General features: G+C 37.5%; 1 protein-coding gene across 4 annotated transcripts in view; it reads right to left on the reverse strand.

The window, feature by feature from the left end:
• Window positions 1–8,642: 8,642 nt before the first annotated feature.
• The window catches only part of ARHGAP12 (Rho GTPase activating protein 12), a 113,734-nt gene continuing 96,711 nt past the window's right edge, over window positions 8,643–25,665 (reverse strand). For 3 of the 4 annotated variants that reach the window (XM_081229491.1, XM_081229490.1, XM_081229489.1), the window contains 9 exons: window positions 22,806–22,907; window positions 20,450–20,548; window positions 17,565–17,667; window positions 15,662–15,778; window positions 12,925–13,023; window positions 11,533–11,610; window positions 11,299–11,433; window positions 10,967–11,069; window positions 8,643–10,139 (listed from right to left, as the gene is read on the reverse strand). In XM_081229491.1, the coding sequence (XP_081085617.1) occupies window positions 9,965–10,139; window positions 10,967–11,069; window positions 11,299–11,433; window positions 11,533–11,610; window positions 12,925–13,023; window positions 15,662–15,778; window positions 17,565–17,667; window positions 20,450–20,548; window positions 22,806–22,907 (1,011 nt within the window). In that variant the 3' untranslated portion in view covers window positions 8,643–9,964. Of the gene's footprint in view, window positions 10,140–10,966; window positions 11,070–11,298; window positions 11,434–11,532; window positions 11,611–12,924; window positions 13,024–15,661; window positions 15,779–17,564; window positions 17,668–20,449; window positions 20,549–22,805; window positions 22,908–24,719; window positions 24,843–25,665 lie in introns of all 4 variants that reach the window. The other variant, XM_081229492.1, reaches the window with a different exon arrangement.

Below are 25,665 nucleotides of genomic sequence, written 5' to 3' on the forward strand. Positions count from 1 at the left end.
CCCGCGCACCATAACCAAGAGTAGCCCCCGCTCGCCGTAACTAGAGAAAGCCTGCGCGCAGCAACAAAGACCCAATGCAGCCAAAACTAACTAGATAAATTTATTTAAAAATTTTTTTTAATTTAAAAAAAGAAGGGAAGGAAGAGGAGGGGGAGGAGAAGTAATAGTGGTAATGATAATAATAAAGCTGTAGCAAGGGCTAGAGTCTACAGATCACACAGCACTTGCAGTGTGGGGTATGATTGAAAGAAGAGGGAGGAACACACCTCATATCTCATTCACCCTCCACTCGCTAGTTCAGCATCCACTGACGATACTTGCGTGAATCGCTTATTACTTTCATGGTTGCTCTTCTCTTTCTTCTTTTGTTCATTTTTCTCCTGGATTATTGGTCTTTTACCTCTTAATTTCTAAGAGCTCTTTAAATATTACAAAGATTATTTCTTCATCTATGACAAATTTGTCTATTTTGTTAATCATAAAAAAATAGTAAAAGAATATATAGCTAATAGTTACAGTAAGAGAAGTGAAATATTGAAAACTACTAGAGTCAAAAGAAGACCAGAAAATGAGGGGGAGACATTTCACTTTTATGGCTTTGATATTGCCAGGAACTGAGGACCAGAGACCAAATATTGTAACAAAAGATACTCCCACTGCTCTTACCTCTCAGGCTCTCAGGAAATTCCAAGTGTTTTGGGAGCTGTGATCCAGGAATTGCAGACAAATACTAAATACATACAGAAAAAAATTTTATATATATTTGAATATATATGACCAAAATATATCTGAATGACCAAATATATATTGCTTACAAATCACAATAACGCAAGTAGAGAATTCTAGGTTGGCAGTTTACTTTCAGTATTTTACTATTTTTGTTGAGAAGTCAGTAACCAATTTTATTATTGCTTATTTGAAGGTAACATGTCATTTTTCTTTTGTCTCTACTGTTTGGCACTTTCCCTATGATATCCCTACAGTGATGTGGGGTTTTTGTATTTATCCTGTGTGTTTAGAGAGCTCCCTCCATCTATGGTTTGTTGATTTTCAATCTACTTTGGAAAATTCCCAGCCATTCTCTCTTCAAATAGTGCTTCTACCATATTCTCTCTGACATTTCCTGGAACCCCTGCTACATGGATGTTAATTTTTTTTCACCATTTCCCATATAACCCTTATGTTCAATTCTTTATTTTCTATCCTTTTGTCTCTCCAGGTTTCAGTCTGGATATTATCTGTTGAGATATCTTTTGGTACACTTCTCTCTTTAGCTGTGTCTAATCTGTAAGCTCGTCTATGGAGTTCTTAATTTCAACTACTGTATTTTTCAGTCCCAGAATTTCCATTTGAGTCTTATAATTTCTAGTTCTTTGCTGAAATTCTCTTTCTTTTCATTCAATGTCTTAAACATACTAATCACAGCTTTTGTAAAATAGAACAATACCAATATTTGGAACTCACGTGTAACTATTTCTATTGTCTGTTTTTACTATTGATTTTAGTCAATTATTGCTTTTATTCTCTGTTTTTTGTTTTGTCTTGTTTTTTTAATTGAATGCCAAACACTGTGTATGAAAAATTGTGACTTAGATGTTCTGGATGTTCTGGTCCCACAGTGAGGTTAAGCTTCTTTTAAAAGTTTTAAACACATCTCTCTCCCTTTTTTATTGTGGCATAATTTACATGCAGGGAAATGTGAAGATCTTAAGTGAATAGTTTGATGAAATTTGACAAATACACACCCCACATCTATCAAAATATGTCACATTTTATCACTCCTTGGGCCTCTTTCCCAATAAATTCCCTCTCCCCACAAAATAAATATTGAGATGAATGTATAAACAAATGCAATAGAGACACAATGGAATATCACGCAGCAATAAAAAGACACATAAACACCTGGGTGAATCACAAAACGTTACAGTGAATCAAAGAAGTTGGACAGAAAAGAGTATCTGCATAATGGTTATATTTATATGAACCTCTAGCAGAGTCAAATCTAATCTATAGTTATAGAAAAGCCCATCAGTATTTGCTTGGGACCAGGTCTGGAGAATAGATATTGACTAAAATGGGCCCTTGGAACTTCTGGGGGTGATGGAAGTGGTCTTTGTCTTGTTTGTGCTAGTGGTTTACACAGGTGAGTATATTTGTCACTAATCAAACTATACACTTAAATGGGCATATTTTATTGTATGTAAATTGTACCTCAATAACGTTGATTTTAAAATGTTACCAGGTTTTCCAGTTGTTCTCAGCTGGAGAATCTTGATTCTCAGGGACCCAGGGGATGACAGAATTAGGATATTCCAGAAGTGTTCATTTGTTTAGTCTCCTGTTACATATACACCAACCAGAATAATACCAATACAATTACTAAAAATACTTTTGAATTTTTGCATATGTCCTCCCCATTCTTCATAACAGTGGTACTAAATCTGCATTTGGAAGGGTGTATGTAGTCATTAAGGACTATCTATCCTCCCTGTTGGCCCTCATTTAGTCTTATTTCTATTATAAGTAACTAAATATTTAATACTCAACCACCAGTCCTTATGCTGATGTTTCCAAGACATTTTGGTAGCCTGAAACTCTGTAATCTGTAGTCTGTAAACTTCTGTAATCGATTCTTAAAGATGGGATCATGAGAAGAGCCTTTCTTGAATTCTTAAATGCTGATAACAATTTGTGCCTTTTATATTTCAAAGTCCGTTTTGTTAGATAGGAAATCCTTGACTTTCTTTTCTTGAGAATCTTAAACACATTGCTCCACCTGCATCTGGTATACAATAGTATGGTTGAAAGTTCTAATAATCTAGTTATTTCCTCTTTACATTCCAGTAATTTCACTAGAGTATGTCTTGTTCATGGTTATTTTCAGTCAATATTAGTTATCTGGTGTGCTCTTTCAATACATAATTTCTAATTTCAGGGAAGTGCTTCTAAAATATTTTTAATGTCTTTTTCTTGCCTTGGTTTTCTTATGAACTCCTATTGGTACTCTGTGTGACCTTCTTTACCTATCTTCAGTGTCACTTTTTAATCTTCTAAAAATTTTTCTTTCATTTTTTATTAAAAAAATTTTACACCTTCTATTTCTTTTAAGGCATTATGTTTTATCTGCTCTTATGTTTCTATTTATGATCCTAAAGTATTTTATTTCTAATTCTTTCCTGAGTTCTGTCATCTTATAATTCTGATTTGATGTTGTTCTTTCATGTCTTATACTATTTCTTAAAAAGCTCATTTTGCAATAAAAAGTTACAGTTTTCTTTTATGGGCATGTGTTTCTGGAATGCTCCCATTTTCCATAGGGGTGTTATTCTGCTTATTCTTTTTCCTTATAATCTCATATGGGATTTGGCCTTGATGTTATTATTTTGCTCATTTTCCTGTAAAATTCATTTTCCTGAACTTATGGACTAAGGAGTCAGGAAAGCTTTGTTAACTTCACAGATTCATTCTTGTGTTGTTTCTGCATTGTGTTAAAAAGTATGGCAGCTTGATTCCTGGGACTTCCTGGCTCTACTTCCCCTGCCCACCTTGAACTAAACAACCTCCTTTACCTGCGGTCCCTATCCTACCCAATTTTGATTCTACTCCCAGCAACTTTTCTTCAGTGTGAGGCCTTGTCCTGGAAGGGATCTCTGGCAAGTGGGTTTTGAGAATTCCTGGGGTGAGAGTGACTCAGCCCTTTCAGTCCTGGTGGTTATACTGTGGTTCTCCTGCCCTCGGGTTTATCAGATGCTACCCGACTGCCTCTTTCAAATACTGTGCCCTTCCAGATCTTGGAGCTGGTGGTACTTTATCCCCAGCTGCTCATATTTTGGGGGTTGTGAGGATATCTTGTTACCTAGCTTTGCTGTCAATGTCATCATGCTGTTGTTTTAACATGGGAATTGAAAAACTATGCCGTCACCACTACTTCCCTGGAATCCTTTCCATATATTAATTTTCGTACAGGAGGTATGATGTGGATTACTTGTGTGACCACTAACAATGCTGTTAAATCCATGCTTTTCCTGACACTTCAGTGGAGAATGTCCCACTTCACATTTTATTGCTTCATGCCACGATGATCCATTTGCTGTTTAAAAACAGGCCTCATCCATTGAAACGATGCTTCATCAAAACCTGACATCTCCTGTATTTATCTGACAAACTTGCCTAACTTCAACTCCACAAGTACTCAAGAATTATATCATTCTCAACTGATACCCAATCACGTAGCAATAAATCTTAGTTCAATCTCAGCAACCTGGCCTGGCCACTAGTAGCTGACTGGGAAGGCACATTTATAATAAACTGAGATTGACCATTTCAATTCACCCACTCAATAAGGGTTTATGGCAGAACTAAATATGTACCAGTTGTCATAATACCAATCTCAAAACCAGAAACATGGGACTTTCCTGGTGGTCCAGTGGTTAAGACTCTGTGCTTCTGTTTTGCTTACCGTTATATCCCCAGAGGTTAACACCATGCGTAAACACCTAATACGACGTCACTGAATTTGTTGAATGAATAAATGGGATCCTAGCAGGTTGTTTATATTAAACTCTCTTCAGTGGGGGATGTTTCAGTACTACCTGTTATTTAAAACAGCAGTTTCATATTGTGTGATGCTGGCTTTGTGGAACCACTGATGCCAACTGAATATGCTCCAGCCGCTTCCGAGTGTGGTAAGATGGGTAAGAAGGCTGAGCTGTTGGTACTGGCAGTGCTCAGGCAATCAATCTGGCTGATGTAACAGGCCAGGAGACAGGGCTGTCATAAGATGCAGCCAGGTGTCAGAAACACCACATCTGATCTGGTTCCCAACGTAAGGCATTGAATTCAGGGAAACTCATAGTCAAAACTAAAGATACTGGTATCTTTAGCTATTGTTCCCCTTTATAACGCAGCTGTGCTGGCTTCTGTAGAGGCCTTTGATTCCTCTTTAAGTCCAGTGTCCAGGAAACCTGGACACTGTGGACACAAGGGCCTCAGCAAGCCCCAATACGGCCTGTGTGAGTAGCCACACATCTGACTGTCCAAGGCAAACAGCAACTGCTGAGACAGGCCAACTCCAGATTCATAAGAAACGTACACAACATATGAAAGAAAGAAAATAGAAGTTTCAACATGCTCCATAAATAAAAATTTAGCTTGAAAACAGATGTCCACAATAGGTAGACAAGCTACATGTTTCCTCCTCAAATGATATTATGTGAACATGCCACAATTCATCACAAGTTTTTTTTTTTTTTTTTTGGCCACGCTGTGTAGCATGCGGGATCTTAGTTCCCCAACCAGGGATCAGGGATTGAACCCGAGCCCCCCATAGTAGAAGCGTGGAGTCTTAACCACTGGACCGCCAGGGAAGTGCCTGTCACAAACTTTAAATAGAAATAACATAACTGATCAAGATCCCTCAGGCTTCTGAGCCGCTAACCAGCCATCAGGCTGCAGGCACTCACACGCACTCTGGGCCTCCATAACATAAGACCGTGAGTGTGAGAGTCCCTATGGTTCCGGCCTGCTTTATCAATCAGTGAGACTCAGTTTTACTTGACTGTTAAGATACCCATTTCTCTTGACTACGTATATAAACAATCTCTCAAAATGCCCAGGAGAAGGAGGCCCTGAAGGCCATGCGGAACCCGCACTAGTCATGACCCTGACCGGACAGCTGTTTTGACTTCTACCTCCACAAGGGCTCTGTTGATAAGAGCTTCCACGGCGTGGTCACTCTGATGTCAGTAGGTTCCGTGAACATTACAAGGTTCACGACAATTTACAAGTTTCAGTGCTACCTGCAGTGCGAGCCACAAGGATTACAACTACCTAGAAGATCTGGCTGTCGGTTAAAATCTTTACCGAAGACTGCTCCTCTGAAAACATGGAGAGAGCAAGTAAAACAGAGGGAGGGGCAGGGTGATGAGAAAAAGTGAGAAACCAAACTTCTTGAAATTCGTGTCGTAGTGATTTGTTCAACAGTTACCTTGTCCTGGAAGTGCTCTGTTTATGAGGACCATGGAAGTGCTTTTTTCTTTTTTTTTCCTGTGGGAGAAGGGAAGCAATGAGGGAAATGAAAGAGTTCATTTAAGTGCCATATTCACATAAGGCTAATTTGTAAAAGCTCAAAGCAGCTGAATACATTTACAGCCAGCACTGGTCCACAAAACTTCACTTGAGAAGGCTAATTGAGATTCTCCAGGAGAACTCCCGGCCTTCAGTAGTTAAGGGAACGTTTCATTAGCATTCTGAGCCGCCCCCTTTTCTAGAAGGCTAAGTCTGACTCTGCCTGGCCTGGGTTCACAGCTTGTGAATTTCCAACAGAGTCTAATCACTATCATTGTAAGGCTGCTGATGTGATTTTGCAGCCCCTTTGCCTTTTTTTTTTTTTTCCTTTTGGTTTCAAACTAAAGTTGCATTTAACACGATTGTATTAGTTATACAGGAATACTGTTTTAAAAAAAACAAAAACAGAAATGATGCCCCACCTCCAGGACTGTAACATACAGGCTGAACTCGCTAATTAAGACACCTCTGTCTCAAACTAGAGGCATGCTTTCTATAAAAGAGAATCGTTAGAGCTGACGGCTGGAGTTCAGAGACCAGTAAACTCAATAAAATCTTATTTTCTACCATTTTCAACTCTATATAGATGCAGTATTTGAGCAGTTGACTTTTTAACATCAGTGAGAGGATGACACCCATTTGACTATTATTTTTTACTAAAATGACATGTTGTAGGTTCCTCTGTATATTTTTTTAAATGCTTAAAGATGTTGGAGAAATCAGCGTCATGGGAAACTGCATGTTTACTTTAAATATTTAATTAAAAGCCTCTCCCACGAACTAGGAAAAAATTCCTCTCACTGCTATCTTAATATCTATTATTACAGGCTTACAAAGAATCATAGGATAAAACCAAAATAGTACAAAGGTCTCCAGGTATCTGCCATGATTATTATTGATGAGTTTTCATTTGTATGTAAGCAATGACACATACACACACACATTTACATACACATATATGTGCATACGTGTATATAACACAACTGCCTAGGCCCAAAGTTTGGCTGAATTATTCCATCTGTACTTTTCACATAAGAAAAAAAAAATCTATAGATTTGCCTCTATCTAAAAGGTAACATCGTTTTCCCAGAAATATTTCATAATTTTTCTAGAGTAAAAGGTAAAATTTCTTACTGCTGTAACATTTAAATAATAAGTATTTTCCTTCTATTGGATTATAACAACATACTTGAATATAGTTTTTCCTTTCAATTTCCAACTACTTTTTTTAATGACATTCTGAAGGAAAGCCTATTAGTAAATGAAATTCCACTGACAATTTATTTCAGCCTTTAATATATTTTCTACTAAAAGTCAAGCTGTCAAGACAGAAAAATATTACTGGTTTTGTTATGACAAGAAAACAAGTGAGAATTTTTAATTCACAAAGGATGAACACACGAGACATTGATCTCATTATACATACAGTATTACAACAAGCTGATTAGATGTGGACTATTAGAACATTCAAGACTTCACATACACACAGGTGTACTTGGAAACAAGAAACACAGGACAATTTTCATCTTTGATATGTCATAACTACCAAGAGAAAGAACATCACTGATTTGAGTCTAATTGTTTTCCTGGCATACAATCACTATATAGGCCAGGCCTAAAGCATACTGTATATTGTTAAGGACATCTTTAGGCAAATATAAACATTCTCATTTGGGAGCTTTTTCTCCCTGCCCAAAACAATGCTTTCCCATTGCTGTCAAGTAGCTTGGTTTGTTACCAATTTAACAAGATCACAACAACAAACATTTTCACCACAAAACTCAGGTGAGAGGTTTTTACGCAGGTCATACAAAAAATATTTGTCCCCAAGAAAAGTAATCTGTAAATTATAGATGCAACCCTAAGAAAAAGAGTCTTGGTTACAAATCATTCACTTTCAAATATTGATGAAGAAATAGAGTGGAGGGGGTGGGAGGAGGTGGAAGGGGATGGGAGGGGATGGGAGGGGGATGGGAGGGGATGGGAGGGGGATGGGAGGGATGGGAGTGGGTGAGAAGGGGTGGGAGGTGGTGGAAGGGGGTGAGAAGGGATGGGAGGGGGTGGGAGGGGATGGGAGGGGGATGGGAGGGGATGGGAGGGGGTGAGAAGGGATGGGAGGGGGTAGAAGGGGATGGGAGGGGATGGGGGGGATGGGAGGGGGTGAGAAGGGGTGGGAGGTGGTGGAAGGGAGTGAGAAGGGATGGGAGGGGGTGGAAGGGGATGGGAGGGGATGGGGGGATGGGAGGGGTGGGAGGGGGTGAGAAGGGATGGGAGGGGTGGGAGGGGTGGGAGGGGGTGGGAGGGGATGGGGGGATGGGAAGGGGTGAGAAGGGGTGGAAGGGGTGAGAAGGGGTGGGAGGGGTGAGAAGGGGTGGGAGGGGATGGGAAGGGGTGGGTGGCAGAGGCACTGGCATGGCAGGGGGCACAAAAGGTGTGAAACGAGGAAAACATTTGCCACAGGAAGTACTGGATTCAGTTGATTTTTTTTTAAATGAGGTATTATAAGAGTGTGCCAGTAAATGCAAAAACAAAACAAAATTATAAACCAAAATACACATTTCCAATGGAAAAATCTCTAAACCTCTTATAGTTTTCTTTATTCAGATTAGACATTTCATATACAGCAGTTAATCTAGAAAAATACATTTAAAAAAATCTTCAGCAGACCATGCTCTCTGTAACAAAACCTTCCAAACCCTGTTTTATTATACAAACCAATCTACAATAGTAATGTAAAAAGAAATTCTCAAACTTAGCAATGTCACTTTCGACCTGACATCCCTCTAATTTACATATGGGTTTCCACTATTCGTACTGCAGAGTTAGAATTCTGTAATAAATTTTTTCTAATGTATTCTGTACATATTAAATAATCTAAAAGGTTCCTCTTGTAGTGCATTTACCATTTAGCAAGTCTAGTCAGCATTGTTCCAGTACCATTTGCATTACAGTGATTTGCCTGTAAATGTAATTAAAATCTAAAAGTGCACACAGTTAACTTTCTCAAATAACGGCCTATTTCTGGAGGAAACCTAATATTCACGGAGAATTACCAATATCGTGATTAGAAATGAGAGGTTAGAATGTACTCTGAGACTATATAACACAATTATATACATAAGCTAAAGGACAGTGAGTCTTTAGCCTGTATTTACATCAAATAACGTTGGTTTCCACAGGATCATACCAAGAACTCAGTATGGCACTAGGTAGATTAGGATTGTTAGCTACAAGTCAGTGTAGCACAGACAGCCCCAAAATACCCTGAACTGGCTTATGCTAAATTAAACTCCAGTATATCACAGTGTTTTAAGTACTATTAGTATGCTGCTGTGCTACTCCGTAAAGACAGCAAGCCTTCATCAAGGGATCGCATCTGGGTTATAATGGGTCCTAGCAATCAGACTGCCACTGCATGCAGAAACCCCGAAAAAAAATACACAGGTTTCAAAACAGATATACTTCGTTTTGTTTAAAATGCCCAGGAGCGTTTTCAAAATAGCTGATAGTAAGTATTGTTCTACCGAGCGATGAACCTATTGAATCGTGAGAAGAAATTCTATGTTATCCAGTTTGAGGAGAAAAAATGTAGTATTCTTACCAAATTATCCAGTGTATATGACTGGTTAGAATCACAAGTTTTGATTTTTACTGAAATTCAGAGTATGAAATGCAAACATTCAGGATAAAATTAATTCAAACAGTTCTATCAACTTGCAACAAAGCAGCAAATATGAGGGCCTATCACACATCTGGACTCTCCCATTCCCTTCTGATCCCTCAGAAAAGTGCAAAATCAAAGAGTCACTGCTTGGTCCAAACATAAAATACATCAGGTATAAGGACTTGGAATCTGATGAAATCCGGCTTCTATTCCACAGGTTGTCTTCAGTGAGAGTCAACGTCCGAAGATGGAATTTAGCTCGAGAAGAATTAACTCTACAATCTGATTCTGGTAGACGGTATGAACTGCTATGTTGCCAGTCTCCTTCTCTGGCTTTAACAGAGTAGGACCGAACACAATTGCTATACTCTGATACGTCATTCTGTTTTTTTCTCCATTTTCTATAACTCTAAGAGGAAAAACAAAAATTGTTAAAAGAGAAAATTTTAAAATCGGAGAAATTCTTCAAAAAATATTATAAACAGCTTGCATTTAGAAAAGAGAAATAATGCTCATTTTCCTAAGGTACGTACAAACTACTTAACCAAATAGAATTCAGTCTGAATAGCATGTAAAGCTTTCTTTTGCATAAACACAGCTGAAAGGTATACATATTCTCACAAACTTTAAATGTGTGATATTTCAGCTGAGTTTTAAAAATAAGACATAGACTTGAATACCTATTACAATTCAGGTAACAATGATTCCTCCGCTAGGGTGACAGGGAAAATATCATTAGGGCACAGAGATTAAACTTTGAATTTTACTCATTTTATGCTATTAAAAAAAAATCTCTCATACTGTGATCACTTATTTTAGTAATCTCGTGTTCTTTCTATCAGAAGTTTCAGAGTGACTATGTAGTAACTTAGACCTAATTTCCTTGACTTCAAGGTAACTGAATATTCCTCACTTAACCAATCTCATCTTCATCATAATTAACTTTTAGCAACAATTTCTGAACACTTACTACGTGCTAGGCATTATACAAATGCTTCACATATGAAATCTAATTCAATGTATTCTTTATACCAAACCGTTTTACCTACGAGGAACTGGGGCTCAGAGAAGTCATCTTTCTCATGTTACAGACACAGCGAGCAGCAGAGCTGGGCTCTGAACCGAGGTCTTCGTGGCCCTGGCCCGGGGGTCCTACACCACATCTCATGCCTGTGCACTTCTCCGACCTTCTTTTTCCCCCTAATTACTCCTTCTCTTTTGCGGTGAGACTCTTACCTTTTGAGATGTCTAAACAGAGTCTGCATTGTGTCCTGATTTGGCTTTGGCAACTGTTTGATTAGATCCTTCACAGCAGAGACACGCTGTCTTGGTTCTTGTTCTGAAAAAAGACAATGACTGGAGATTTTGCATGAAACTGAAAGCAGTGACATTATTTTGGAATGTGGTATTTGGTAATACACAGTGACACCTGGTGGTTACATTTAAAATTTCTGGAGTAAAACAATCCTTTGAAAAAACTTGTTTAAAATATCAAACAGTGTTGTAGCAGCTACAGAGGGTTTTCAACATCTAGGGAAAAAACTGAGTGGAATTAATTACATACTTACTAATTGCATTAACAAAATCATTAAAATGATTAAATGTAAAGAGAGGTTCTGGTAATTCTCGAAAAAACATTTTCAGTGCTCCAGTGATGACATGAATATCTTCCCATTTACTATCCTTCAAGTCCAATTTCTCATCTGGAAAACAGTAGGAATGGGAAAGTTTTTGAAATTATTTTAAACCAATTCTAACAGTCATCAGTTATTTATTCTGTATATAACAATATATGATCTTACCATGATTGACTGTAAACCTCAGCTTCTGGATCACTGCAAGGTTGCCACTAACTCTATAAATCCCATCAACATCCAACCCTAAGAGACAAATAACAATAATTTTACGTTTAAAGTTCTTGTTGGCTTCTTCTAAAGACGCTTTCATGTTTTAGAATTCTTATTTATTAACATTAGCCTAAAATAAAATTACTCTTTTCCTCTAAATGGCTTTTTATAGATGCTTGGCAGTGAGAGAGGGGTGGAGATTCACTCTGAATTGTTTGGTAAACAGCAACAAATCTACTTTATCATGTAGACTGTGGATCACCATCTCAAGGAAATCATCTCAAACTCGAAATACTAGCAATTTAAGATAAACTTCGGCAAACACCTGAAGATAATTCAAAAAGTAAAGGAAGCCAGTAGATAAAATCAGCCCACCCGTTTCTTGGCACATCATTTGAGAGTGTAAATGTACAGGTGCTCTCTGAATCAAAGTGCTTGTCATATTAAGTGCTTGTAATAAATAAACTTAATACAAGCCAGCAACTAAAATAATGGTTCTATAACAACTGATAATTTGATACAGTTATTAATTTCTTTTATACGTGAAACAGAATCATTTGAAATTCACACAATGAAGCCCCAAAATTCATATATTCATTAAATGATAATGATGCACACACTTCACATTATCTAATGTGCTACTCAGTTAACTTCTAGTAAAGCCAAGTAGCATGGCATCTCTACTGTCAGGCTGAGAGTCAGAGATCTGTGACTAGCATAAATTACATTTTATGCAAATATTTTAATTACACAAGATATTTTTGATGATATACTGATATAAGTTAATGGGACTGCAGTCAAGATACTGTTATTTTAAAAGCTAGTATAAATATTATAAACATGTTAAAATTAACCAAAACAGAAATTAGTTTAAGTCTTCAGAAGTACAGGAAATGACATAAAGAGGATTTGTCGTCTATTTGCACACTTTAGAGTTGATTTAGCAGTTTGGGAATGTCATCTCATTTTTATTATAAACAGAAGAAACTTCCCCTTAGTAAGTAAACACTATCTCCTCCTGTCTCTTACACTGCTGGATTTCTTAATAAACACAGTTTCACAATCACCACGTCCATTTTAAGCAAATGCCAACTCCCAATGGCTTCAAGGAATACAATATGCTGAATCAACCCTAAGTACTGAACATGCAATAGATGACTGCAAAGGCCTTAATTTGAAACAATACAAAAGAAATAAGGTTTTTTTGCAAAAAAGATGCTTTTCTTGACAACTTAGGACTATAAAGAACTTTTGGTTGCAACACTCAAAATCATAAAAATCCTAGGGATTTTGATGGCAAAACAATGGGTGGTGTGCTTAACTTAAAAAAAAAATTCATTTTCTTACCATATTGCTCAACGTGTTCGATGCACAATTTCACGAATTTTGGCACGGTGCCATTCTCTCTCTGACACAGATTAGCAAGATTGGCTCCAAATACCTGATCTGAAAGAGATTTCAAGAACTGAGTCACCTTGCTAAACTTTAGTTCACAAAATGGCTAAATGATTCACAGTGCAACAGAAGATACCCCTGCATGCAGACACTTTCACCACAATGCATGTCGGTCTGATCTGCACTCGCCTCCCTCTTCCGACTCCAAGCTCCAAGAACACCCTCCTTCATTCCTGCCTGGCTCCCTTCTTACCTTCCCCTCCTGTGCAGAGATCAACCTTCCCCCAAACGGAGCTCCTTCTCACCACTCCTGGTCTCAGCTAAAATGCCACCTCTTTTTAAGAACCCTCTGACCATCCTAAGGCAGTCCAATTCCAGTCACTCTCTGTTTTATCACTATGTCAGATTCTTCACGTAAGTCACCATTATTCTAAATTACCTTGTCTGTCTCTCATCTTTATAGAAGTTTCATGCGGGCAGGGACCCTCTCATTCTTGAATGCCAATAGGTATTCCCAGCACTGAGGCTCAAGTCCACCACTTAGCAAATACTCAAATACTTTTTAAACTATTAAAACGTGCCCATCAGATTGGGATTGACATATATACACTAATATGTATAAAATGGATAACTAATAAGAACCTGCTGTATAAAAAAATAAATAAAATTAAATTAAAAAAAAAAAAAACCACACGCCCATCGTGTACCAACATCTGATTTCACAAAATATATCAAAGTCTGCTCTAGGAATCTTTCAACCCAACAGTTTTGAAATTCCACATTCGTGCTAAATATTCAGGAAAACAAATAAAATACAGTATTTGAAGTGGATGAACAACACCAGGAAGTAGCAAGTTTGTATTTCTCATTGAAAAGGTCTGACGAAGAGTGAGCAGGACTTTCTATCCATTTGTCAGGCTTTTTTTAAGGCTCTAAGCTCAACATGCTAAATTCATGTGCATTATCTGGGGGTTCCTGTTTACCCTTAACTCTTTAAGGCTGCTAATCTGAATCACTTAATTAGCTGAATTCTTCCTAGAAGTTTTAAATAGCTTTTTAATGAAACTCATTTGTGTACTTTAATCTAGATGCTTTGCATAACAGATGTTTCTGCAATGGTCTTTGTTAGAAACTTCATAATCAAAGACAGCTCTAATATATATGGTATAAATTATGTTACCTTTTCCTATATTTTTATTATGAACAAATGTCTCTGTTTGGAGTGATGTGTTAGAAAATTTTATCTTTGGAATTAAACATGCTTGTAAAAACTAAAGGTATATACAAGTATATGTGATTTTAAAGAATACTTTCCTATTAAGAAAAAATTCTGTTAGTACATTATGGTTCTTATACATGAAAATAAAATGTAAAAATTAGTTAGAAAAAAACACTTCATCCTAATTTTAAAATTACCTTAAATGAGAACTGAAGGCAAACAATCAAGAATAAAATTGTATATTTTTTTTCTTTCTTTCTACAGCTAGTGATTATTTGAAATTTCTTCTGATCTGTGCATCTCAAAACTAAAAATCTGTCATTCTGAAAATCTGCCACGCCGTCCCATCACATCCATGTAGCTCCTCTGGTACAGGGTTTCTAAAAAGCTAATTTGGTATTTATGTCTGTTCGATGCTTTAGTTAAAATAAACTCTTCATGTGCATTAAAAAATTAATTTTAATTACTCAAATGTATTTTAATCACTGAACCTGGTAACTTTATGAATAAAGAATGAGACATTTTTACTGTTTGGAAAATTTTCAGCTTTTAATGTAAAATATCTTATTTCTGATTTGGGCCAAAGTTCATTATTATAAACATCACTTCTACTTACCTTTTTTTTTTTTTTTTTTGCCACTATACAAAACTTTATTGTTTTGGTAGGACTGTATTTCACTTTATTTTTATTTTTATTTTTTTTTATTAGTTTCTTCTTTATAACAAAGTGAATCAGTCATACATATACATCTGTTCCCACATCCCTTCCCTCTTGCATCTCCCTCCCTCCTACCCTCCCTATCCCACCCCTCCAGGGGATCACAAAGCACCGAGCTGATCTCCCTGTGCTCTGCGGCTGCTTCCCACTAGCTATCTACCTTACGTTTGGTAGTGTATATATGTCCATGCCTCTCTTTCGCTTTGTCACAGCTTACCCTTCCCCCTCCCCATATCCTCAAGTCCATTCTCAGTAGGTCTGTGTCTTTATTCCTGTTTTACCCCTAGGTTTTTCATGACATTTTTTTTTCTTAAATTCCATATATATGTGTTAGCATACGGTATTTGTCTTTCTCTTTCTGACTTAACTTCACTCTGTATGACAGACTCTAGGTCTATCCACCTCATTACAAATAGCTCAGTTTCGTTTCTTTTTATGGCTGAGTAATATTCCATTGTATATATGTGCCACATCTTCTTTATCCATTCATCCGATGATGGACACTTAGGTTGTTTCCATCTCTGGGCTACTGTGAATAGAGCTGCAATGAACATTTTGGTACATGTCTCTTTTTGAATTATGGTTTTCTCAGGGTATATGCCTAGTAGTGGGATTGCTGGGTCATATGGTAGTTCTATTTTTAGTTTTTTAAGGAACCTCCATACTGTTCTCCATAGCGGCTGTACCAATTCACATTCCCACCAGCAGTGCAAGAGTGTTCCCTTTTCTCCACACCCTCTCCAGCTACCTACCTTTAATATAACCTTTTTCACGAACAGCTTGCAAAGTGGGGCGTCGTGTAAGAAATTTCTTTAAGTTTTTCTTGGTTTTCTTCTGTTCTGAAGAATCTATGCTAGATACTTTCATGGCTTAAGACAGATAGATATTAAGCATTTTATAAAATAAAGGCTTTTTTGATGAAAATTTTTCCACCTAGTACTCAAAACATATTAATCTCATATATAAAAAAATCACAGTATATAAATTCAGTTTTTCTAACTTTAATACGGTTTAAGAGTAACACATGAAGAATCAAAAACTAACACAATTTCAAAGTGACAAACCAAATGAAACATTTCATTTTTATCACTAAACACTGACCGCAAACTGTGCCTTCTTTAGTGTATGTGCCAAGTCATTTGTAAGTCATTCTAATTTATATTCATTATTTCACAAATGATATAGTCTTGGACTCTCCATCAGGTTTAGATGGTAAAATGACCAGCAAAAAATAAAGTAACCAACCCGTAAAACATAAACAAAATCCCTACCCTTCCCCATCCTCACTGAACTAGGAGTCAGGGGATATATATGTATACATATCCATCACAATTATTTGTACTTCAAGCTAAGACTCATCATAATTATCTCTACTCTGAGCTAAGGATGGGACCACCTGGATTTCCACATTGCCTGCAGACCTGATTTCTCTTTGGGTTACAATAATAAAAATTGAGAAAGTAAATTTCTTGAAAATAACCATATTTGAAGAAAGTTGAGAGCACAAACAATATATGAGTAAAGAATTAAAACAATAAAAGTTTCGTGGTTTACACTATTATACAGTGACAGTGTCAGTAATAGGTCTAAACTTCATAAGAATGTGGGAGAAAAACAGGAGAACTGATTTTCTAATCATTCAGTTAATGTGAAGACCAAAAATTTCTCAGTTAAATGTGGATTTGTTAAAATAGATTTAAGCAGGTTCAAGTCACGGGTAATGGCCTATTTAAAGCACATAATTCACAAGAGCCCTGTGTTAGAAAATGCAATCCTTGGGAATTCCCTGGCGGTCCCGTGGTTAGGACTCCATGCTTCCACTGCAGGGGGCACGGGTTCCATCTAAGATCCCACATGCAGCATGGAGTGGCCAAAAAAAAAGATGGTTAAAAGAAAAAAAAAAAAAAAGGAAAGAAAATGAAATCCTTACAACTGCTGGCGTTTCTCTGGTACTGTATACATAATATGTGGTCTGGAGATTAAACGCACAGACATATCCCAGTCTAGAGGCGGCTGCCTGGCATCCAATAGGGAACTATGGTACATATCCTGTGACTTCTGACTTCTTAATGTAGAAGGGTCTATCTAGAATCTTAAACAGTAATTATATATTTTCCAATCAATAAAGTTCAGCTTCCTAGAGACCTCAACATAAGTGCATTCTGTTGTGCGCATTTGTTCCTCTTGAAAGGGTATCATAATATCTTAAAATTAATATGATGCCATCGGGGTGCATACAATTAGGCTGAAAAATGATGATGAGTTGGGCTTCCCTGGTGGCGCAGTGGTTGAGAGTCCGCCTGCCAATGCAGGGGACATGGGTTTGTGCCCCGGTCCGGGAAGATCCCACATGCCGCGGAGCGGCTGGGCCCGTGAGCCATGGCCGCTGAGCCTGCATGTCTGGAGCCTGTGCTCCGCAACGGGAGAGGCCACAACAGTAAGAGGCCCATGTACCGCAAAAAACAAACAAACAAACAAAAAATGATGATGAGTTAATGAGGAGAGAGAACACTGAACCACTGAGACTGCAACTCCTGAATCTTAGAAGTCTTGTAACACTGGAGAGTCCACTCAGCTTTTATATATTTACTCTAAACCTTTGCTAAGAGAATAAGCTCACTCAAACCACTAGCAACATAGGGAAGGAAAACTTACAACGCAATTTCTTCAGATCCTTATGGTCCTTTTCTTTATCATGCTTTTCTATTCCTGGTGAATCTGGTAAATCCTCCTCAATCGCTTCATCGGGTTCTACTGTCTGTTGGTTAGAGATTTTCCAAACACATATTACTTTTGCTATTACTTTAGATGTAATTCTCAGAATGATCAGTAATCAACTCTTCCAAATGATTTTAGGGAACCAATTAGTACATAAGATATATGATTTAGATATTTGATAAATCTTTAAAAATACTCTTCCCCCCACACCCATTGATGGCATTAACTGAATTTCGATAAAGAAAAAATTACTGATAATTCACAAGGATAATGCGCTTGTACTGATGGTGATGCTATCTTGCCTCATTTTGATCAAGTGACAAGTAATAACAGTTAAAAGGTTGGGCTATAATCTGTGGTGATAGAACAGGATGATGGTACATTGTTGATAATAGGACAGATAAAGCTAACTAGCAATGGTACCTTAACTGCTTCACACCAACAATCTTTTAAAATTGCACTTTGTGTCAATAGTTAATTGACATTACTCATTACTCACAGACCTACGGATATCAGGAATTGAAAGAAATCCTAGAACTCATTTACAGCCTAACTATGGTCACTTTTACAAGTTAAAAAGGGGACTGAATTCTTAAAGCTAAAAACACTGCTCTGCCTTTTACTCTGAGGTCCTTTCTCCAACCAGAGTTTATTTTTGTGCACAGTGTAAGGAAAGGCTCCAGTTCTTCTTGGACATCCAGCTCACCCAGCACATGCTCTACCCGGCACAGAGTGTCCAAAGGTACGTGGGTCTGTCTCCAGGCTCTTTATTCTGTTCCACAGGTCTTTATATCTATCCCATTATGGATACACAGCTTTATAAGGTCCTGACATATGCTACAGCAAGTCTTCTTCAAAGGTGTCTTGCATATTCTTAGCCCTTTGCATTTCTATATGAATTTTAGAATAAGTTTGTCAAGTTCCACCACAAAACCTACTGGGATTTTGAATGAGACTCAAAAATCTCAAACCTACAAATTTATAAGTCATTTGGAAGAATATTATATCTTTACATAATTGAATTTTTTAATCCATGAACATGATATACTTCTCATTTAAGTTTTTGCCAATGTCTCTTAATAAAAAAAAGTTTTGTAATCTTGCCCATCTCTTTGCCCTCAGTATCTTTTGCCACTTTGTAAACAGTACACATTTAAAATTTTTAGAGTCAATTATATGTTCCTCTCTTTTCAGTTGGCTTATTCCCTGAACGCTTAGGCCTTAATTTAAAAAGCCACTTTCTCTGCAAGGCCTCCCTTGATCCCTACACTAGATTAGCCCCTACTTAATCAGAGTTTTTATATGTTCATTATATTAACTGTTCAGTTGTCTGTCCTCAGTAATCTTCTGTCTTTGATTGTAAGCTACATGCATAAAGATGCAGCATCCGGTTGCACGCTGCTATACCCCAGTGCGTAAGGCACTCACATGTGTGTGAGATGGATGCAGCCACCCTTGCTTTCAAGGGGTAGCGAGCACATTACAGTGACTAGACCTGCAAGCCCGTACTGGGTAGAGTAGGAGGTACATTTGAAAAGACAGACTGGGCTCAGGTTGTTGAATTCTAATAGGAGTCACGTAAGGTTTCTGTGCAGGGGAGGATTACAAAAGTGACATCAGGAAGTTTCATACAGTAACGGCATTAACAATGCATTGGTGGGGGATGAGATGAAATAAGGAAAACTGTTTAGGAGGTTACTCTTAATATCAACATTTAAAGGCCTGTCCATGGTTTCAGGAATAAATGGAAAGAAATGGACAAGGTTCAGAAATATCACACAGTATTACAAACCGCAAAGGAAGAATTCACATCTAGGTTGGTAAATACTTTGCTAGAAGAGGTAAAAGTTGGAGGCAGAAGAGTTAAAGAATACTCAGATTCCAAATCTGGGTGATTTGAACTGGGTGAATCATAAAATTTTGGAGCTTAAAAGGATAGTTGGAGACAATCCAGTGCAATCTCTCTATTTTCTCTAAGTAGAAAAACTGAGACCCACAGAAGGTAAACACCTTGATACAATCACAAACCTTATTAATAATGAAGCATCACCTATGAAGTCTCTGAAAGACATCTCCATCTCTACTAAAGCCAGTGATTCCCAAACTTTTTTTGTCTCCATTTAGTTTAAAACCTGCATTACATGCTCCCGTAAGTATTCACTTTCATTTCACTTCTGTCACTGATACATGATCCTTAACCAGGAACCAAGTCCCCATATGGTGAGGGGGGAAGAGTACAGTCTAAGAAAGTACAGCTTCTAGTTGTTTATTACTGCTCTTACAAACACAGCTTCAGAATATAAATGCGAGGTTCTTTTTGGTTGTAATACACATGAGAAGAAATTTTCCAGGAACATGAGGGTACTCTGAGTAGAAAGGTCACTAGGAAAGAAAAAGTACAAATGACAAGACGACAGCTTCATGCATCTCACCATTTTGCTCAGGATCTGTTTCCACCAAATAGGATGATTTCCAAAGCATTCACTCCATGAACAAATACTACATACTAGGCACAGTTAGACTGTCCCTGCCTCCTGAGCTATTTTCTTTTTGAACCAATGCCTCATGTGAAAGTTACGTGAAATCTACTGGTGGCAAAATCCTATAAATGACGATGTTAAATCACTCATCAGTCCCTGGGAACTGCTAAACTAATCACTATCTTTCCTACCTCTGTCAAAATATGATTTTTAAAAAGTATTTTTTAAATATAAATTGGAAACTATATATATAATAACCAATTAGAAAGCCAAAAAACAAAAAGAACACAAGAAAAACAGCTCTAAAGTTAAAAAAAAAATTTACCTGAGTCAAACACATACCTGATTACTGATGGTGCTACTAAGAGCTTTAAACCACTCATTGATAACTGCGTCATTGTCAGACTGAATCAGCAGTTCTGTTCCTTGACGGGTTTTCAGCTTTAGAGATAAGAAGGGAAAAAAAAAGTATGGTTAGTGCTTTCAATGAAGTAAATAAATACATTTAATTCAAAGTCTACAAAACCACCAGAAGACTGGATGCCATATATTATATTAATAGTGGAATGGTTACAGTACTCCACAGGGATGGAATTATCTTTTATTTTAGTATAAAAGAATACCAGCTGGATAATTTTACAAAACATGATGTTTTTCTCACAGTAAATTCTCAATGAAAATCTAATAATTTAGGATCCCAAACTCCATCACACAAACAACATAAAACTTGCTGGAATCTAGAATACTTTATCATTAAAAAAATAAGTTCAAGTACCTATGCTGTGCATCTTAAATGAGAATTGAAACATGATTTGTTAAGAAATAAAATCTATAATATTTTAACATAAATTTGAGAATTTCTCTCTCTGGTTAAAAAAATATATAGAAAAAGAGACTATACAAGAGTTAGACTTTCAATATTGAGTATTTAATAGGAAATTATAATGACTTGGTACAAAGAGAGGGCACAGACAATAAACATCACAACCCTTCTGGACAGAAACATCATTGAATTGTCAAATCATGAACTAACTAAAGTAAGGACACGATATATGATTCTATATGAATGCAATAACCCATTTATGTATGATCTCCTGGGTTCAGAGTTTCTCACACCTGACTGAGGAAGAATTTTGAGGTATTTATAGAAATTATTCCTTCTATTTTCTGTTTGGTAAGTGTCTGATTTTCTTTTTTCCTAGAGGAACATATGGCAATGTTTCCCAAACAACATTCTGAGATATACTCCTCAAACAGCCCCTGAAGTAATGTTTTAAAAGGCATTCCTCAAAAAAATAAAGAACTCATTATGTGATGTTAATTTGGGAAATGCTGGATTGGAAAGAGCTAAACAAGACTCTCTCCTTCAGAGTTTTGCTATTCCAGGGTGCACCGTGACTTCCTAACAGAGGAATAAAATATATACTATTTCCCAAATTTATTTGACCATGGGACCTTCTTCATTCTGGAATGAAACAAGGCTACCTCAGGTAACAGTAACTTCCTTTCCTGCATTTCTTCTAGAGAGTGGGCCAAGATACTCTGTTAGAGGGTCTCACTTTGTAAAAATAAGGAAAAACATGCAGTCTCTTTGCTTGAAAAGAAAATTTAATAATCTAGCGGGGGAATAATTTACAGATGATGAAAGCTCCAGGTACATGAGAACAAATGCTATGTTAAAAGCATAAAGCAGCAGCACCTGTGCTGTGGTGATGTTTCTTGTGGGTCCTGGAAGAGAGGGAACATTTGACAAGGAAAGACTAGCAGCTGCTGGTATTAAAGGCAGATCCATCAGGAGTGAAAACCATCAAGACAGGAAAACCCGGGTTCCACTTGGGAAATATCAACTATTCTAATCTGCCTAGACGACAAGTAGGAAAGACCTGAGACAGGAGAGATTCTTTGCAAAGACGGTCCAAGCACCCTCTGCTCTCTGCGTACGCAGCCCTGTGCAGTGTGGCTGCCCCTCCACCAGCGGGGGGGGGCTGTGCTTTAAGCCACAGAACACACTGCTGTTTGACTCTTACATCCGGTCCCCAAGAAGCCTTGCGGCTCCCACTCTGGCCCCCCTGGAACCCTGACATGTGAAGAAGCCTGGGGTCACCTCCTTGAGGAGGAGAGATGGTGAGCGGGATCCCAGCCAACAGCTGGCACCAACCCGGAGGGGGAACTAGACCGTCCAGCCCCGGTCAAGCCACTGGATGACTGAAGCTGGGTGACCGGTCCCGGGTGGGACCAGAAGAACCATTCAGCTCCGCACAGGCCAAACCAAACAAGCAAAACGGTTCTTTCCTCAGGCTACTAAGTCTGGGGATGGTCTGTTAGGCAGAAATAAGTAACTGATACAGAATCATGTATCACTGCGGAGGGCTTTTAATGACAAATAGGAAGGTTTTAATTTGTTTTTTAATATTAGATTTGGTAGGCAAAAGGAACCACACCCTTTTATTGTTGCTGGGGAAAGGCACGACTTGTGGAACAAAGGCTTGTAATACATCTTCGGAGATCCAGTGACTTATGCAAGTGAAGCCAGATCTTTACACCAGCTTTTTTCCTTAAATTATGATACAAAGTAACTTAATGACTAACTTTGCCTTAACTAGTCACGCTGAAAGACCATTTCCCGAAATAACTCAAAACAGAACATGAAGTTACCATGGTTAAGAATGTGGATTATACTTAGAGAATAATTTATTACCTCAAATACATTCTTTTTGCTGGATTTATCCTTTGAAGCCATCTCAATCGTTGCCCCCTTAAGGTCCACCGTGAACTCTGGTTTGGACTGATTACTCCCAAACTTCGTTTTAGAAAAAAGGAAAAACCTTTATGTTATATTCACGTACATGTGTGTATCCAAAAAGAATAAGGCCAATTTTATATTGTTAACAATAAATCAAAAAGGTGGTCACCTCAAATTCCTCTTCTCTTTTTGTATTATAAAATAACAATTCCTACTTTAAATTGAAATTGAAAAATGTAAGACATGATTATATATAGTTCATAGAAAAGGAAACAAAATGGCTCAACCTCCATCATTATAAGAAAAATACAAAATAAAGCCATAGTAAAATCTTTTTTCACCCATTAGTGCAAAAGCAACAAAAAAAGTTCAATGAAAAACTGCATTGGTGAGGCTACAGAGTAATAGGCCCTCATTTGCAAGTAGGATATAGATTGGAACTCCTAGAGAAGAAAAATTGCTCATACTATATTTACAAATTTATAAACACATGTATCCTTTGGCTTAGCAATTCTATTTTTTGGAATTTATTCTAAACTATCTATGACTAGGTAAAATGATGTGTTCAAAAGGCAATATTCTTATATATGTATAAATAATATCTGGCAGAAAAACAAGTTCTTTTCCACCTAATAAATATTCTCTAAACCTGATTTTGTGCTTTCAAGGGTTATTTTCTTATCAACGATTTATGTTGTCAACAACTAACAATAACGTGTAAAAACAAAATCCTAAGGCCCATGTTCTTCTATTCAGCCTTTGTTAGAAATAAAAACTAGAGCCAGGTGCTCTAAAGCCTCAGCAATTTAATGAGGAACCATGAACAGAAGAGGAAAACAGTTGACATGGGTGGTTTGAGAAGAAGCAGCACTTAGCTATTATATTTTGTTAACCAGATAAGGAAAAGATTAGAAAATGTCAGAAAATTTATGTTAAATATAGACCTACTCTGTATCTTGCCATCATAATTTAAATATCTGTTTAGTCTGTTAACTGAGAATAGAAAATAGCATTCCTATGTTAATGTAGGGTTTGGGGGTTTTAAAATCTTCAAGGGCTGATGAATTGTGATCTTTAAGGTCATAAAGACTTGTTATAGGAAATTTCATTTGCTAAAATATTTTCAAATTATGTTTGTCATTGGAAATGGATCTTACCCCCCAATCTTGTGATAACTTATCACTATTCATAACATTAATGACTACTTCGTAGTTTCACATTTAATAAATGGTTTGACTTCATCCGTTCCCGTTTACTTCATCTTTTCAGTGTGGACTTAAATAATATACTTGTTATAACTAAACAAAACTTAGGATATTATATGGACTTTATTAGTGGAATCAAAACAAAATTTAGGGTAATTCATGTAATTTTATTAGTGGTATCATAATAAAATTCACAACAAAAATTTCAACAATTCTACAAAGCCTTTGCCTTCCTTAGTACCTTTTGTCATTCAAAAGACATGTTATTAATCATAAAGCTATGATGGGCATAGACAACTTTCTGAGAAAATTTGATATATCTCAAAAGTCACAAAACTTAAATGGATACATTTAACAAAATGATAGAAATCAACTTAATTTAACTTGTCATCATAACATGCTCTGTAGATAGTTAGCTATAAGGTAAGATATAAGTAGCCAACCAAATAAGTTATAGCAACTAAATACAAATATCAATACAATCACATGACACAGAATGCTATAAAAATGCTTCAATGTGGTTGGTTGGCAAAATTTTGGGTTTGTTATCCATTATTTCTTAAAATCTAGTCCTGCTTTTCTCTACTGTAATCATCGCTCCAATGCATTCATGGCAAAGAAAACAGAACTACCGTGGCAACGGACATGCGACAAGAACACATACAGGGACAGCGGACACAGGAGCGGAGTTTACATATGCGACAGCAGGCCGGCGGCGGACAGCGTGCGTCCAAGAAGAAAGCAGCGCGAGCAGGAGCTCAGAGACTGAGCCCTGCCGGCAGAATGACTTGATGGGAAAAGGGAAGAAAATGACGATGTCATTACAGTGCACAATGGCAAAATGACGCACAAGAGAAAACCATAACGGAACCAGAGAGCACACAAACAGGGCTCTGTAAGCAGGGGACACAAGCCAAGCTGCATCTCCAAAGTATTTTTCAAAGGCCCTAGAAATTATCTCAGAGCATTTTCTGACTTCTGAGTTTATTCTATAAATTCATGTTTTATTTTTAAGATGAATGCTTTATACAACTTACTTTAAGCTAACTTGTTCTCCCGTATACTCACAATGGAAGCCTTGGGGGGATGGAGAGGAGTCCCTGAGCCCCTCCGATGGCCTGCGGGCCTTGTCCTCTGGTCCCTGTCTGCGTCGTCTCTCGGGAGAGGCCCTGCCACCCAGCTTGCCCCCCCCACCCGCTTCCTCTAGGACAGTGGATCTCAACCAGAGGCGATTCTGCCACCTGGGGACACCTGGCAATGTCTGGAGATGCTTTCAGTTGGAGGTGGGGTGCTGCTGTTACCTGCTGAACCCCCTGATGCATAAGACAGTCCCCACAACAAAGTATTATCTGGTCCAAAGAAGCCACTATTTTTACAAATTCGAAAGCATTGTATAAATGAATTTGAACAACTACCAATATCTGTGGGGTGACTTCTGAAATACTCAAGGAATATGAGTATTTAAATCTGCAAGGAACACAGTGTATGTCGTGTCGTCTTGTGACTGTGCACGTGCTGGTCCCCGTTACAGTGTAAGCTCTGAAGACGGAGGTCACGTTACTCACTTCTGAACCCCCAAGCCTAACACCAGACCCAGAACAGAGCAGGCT

Source organism: Mesoplodon bidens (assembly GCF_964165515.1).
Source record: "Mesoplodon bidens genome assembly, chromosome: 3".
Taxonomy (NCBI): domain Eukaryota; kingdom Metazoa; phylum Chordata; class Mammalia; order Artiodactyla; family Ziphiidae; genus Mesoplodon; species Mesoplodon bidens.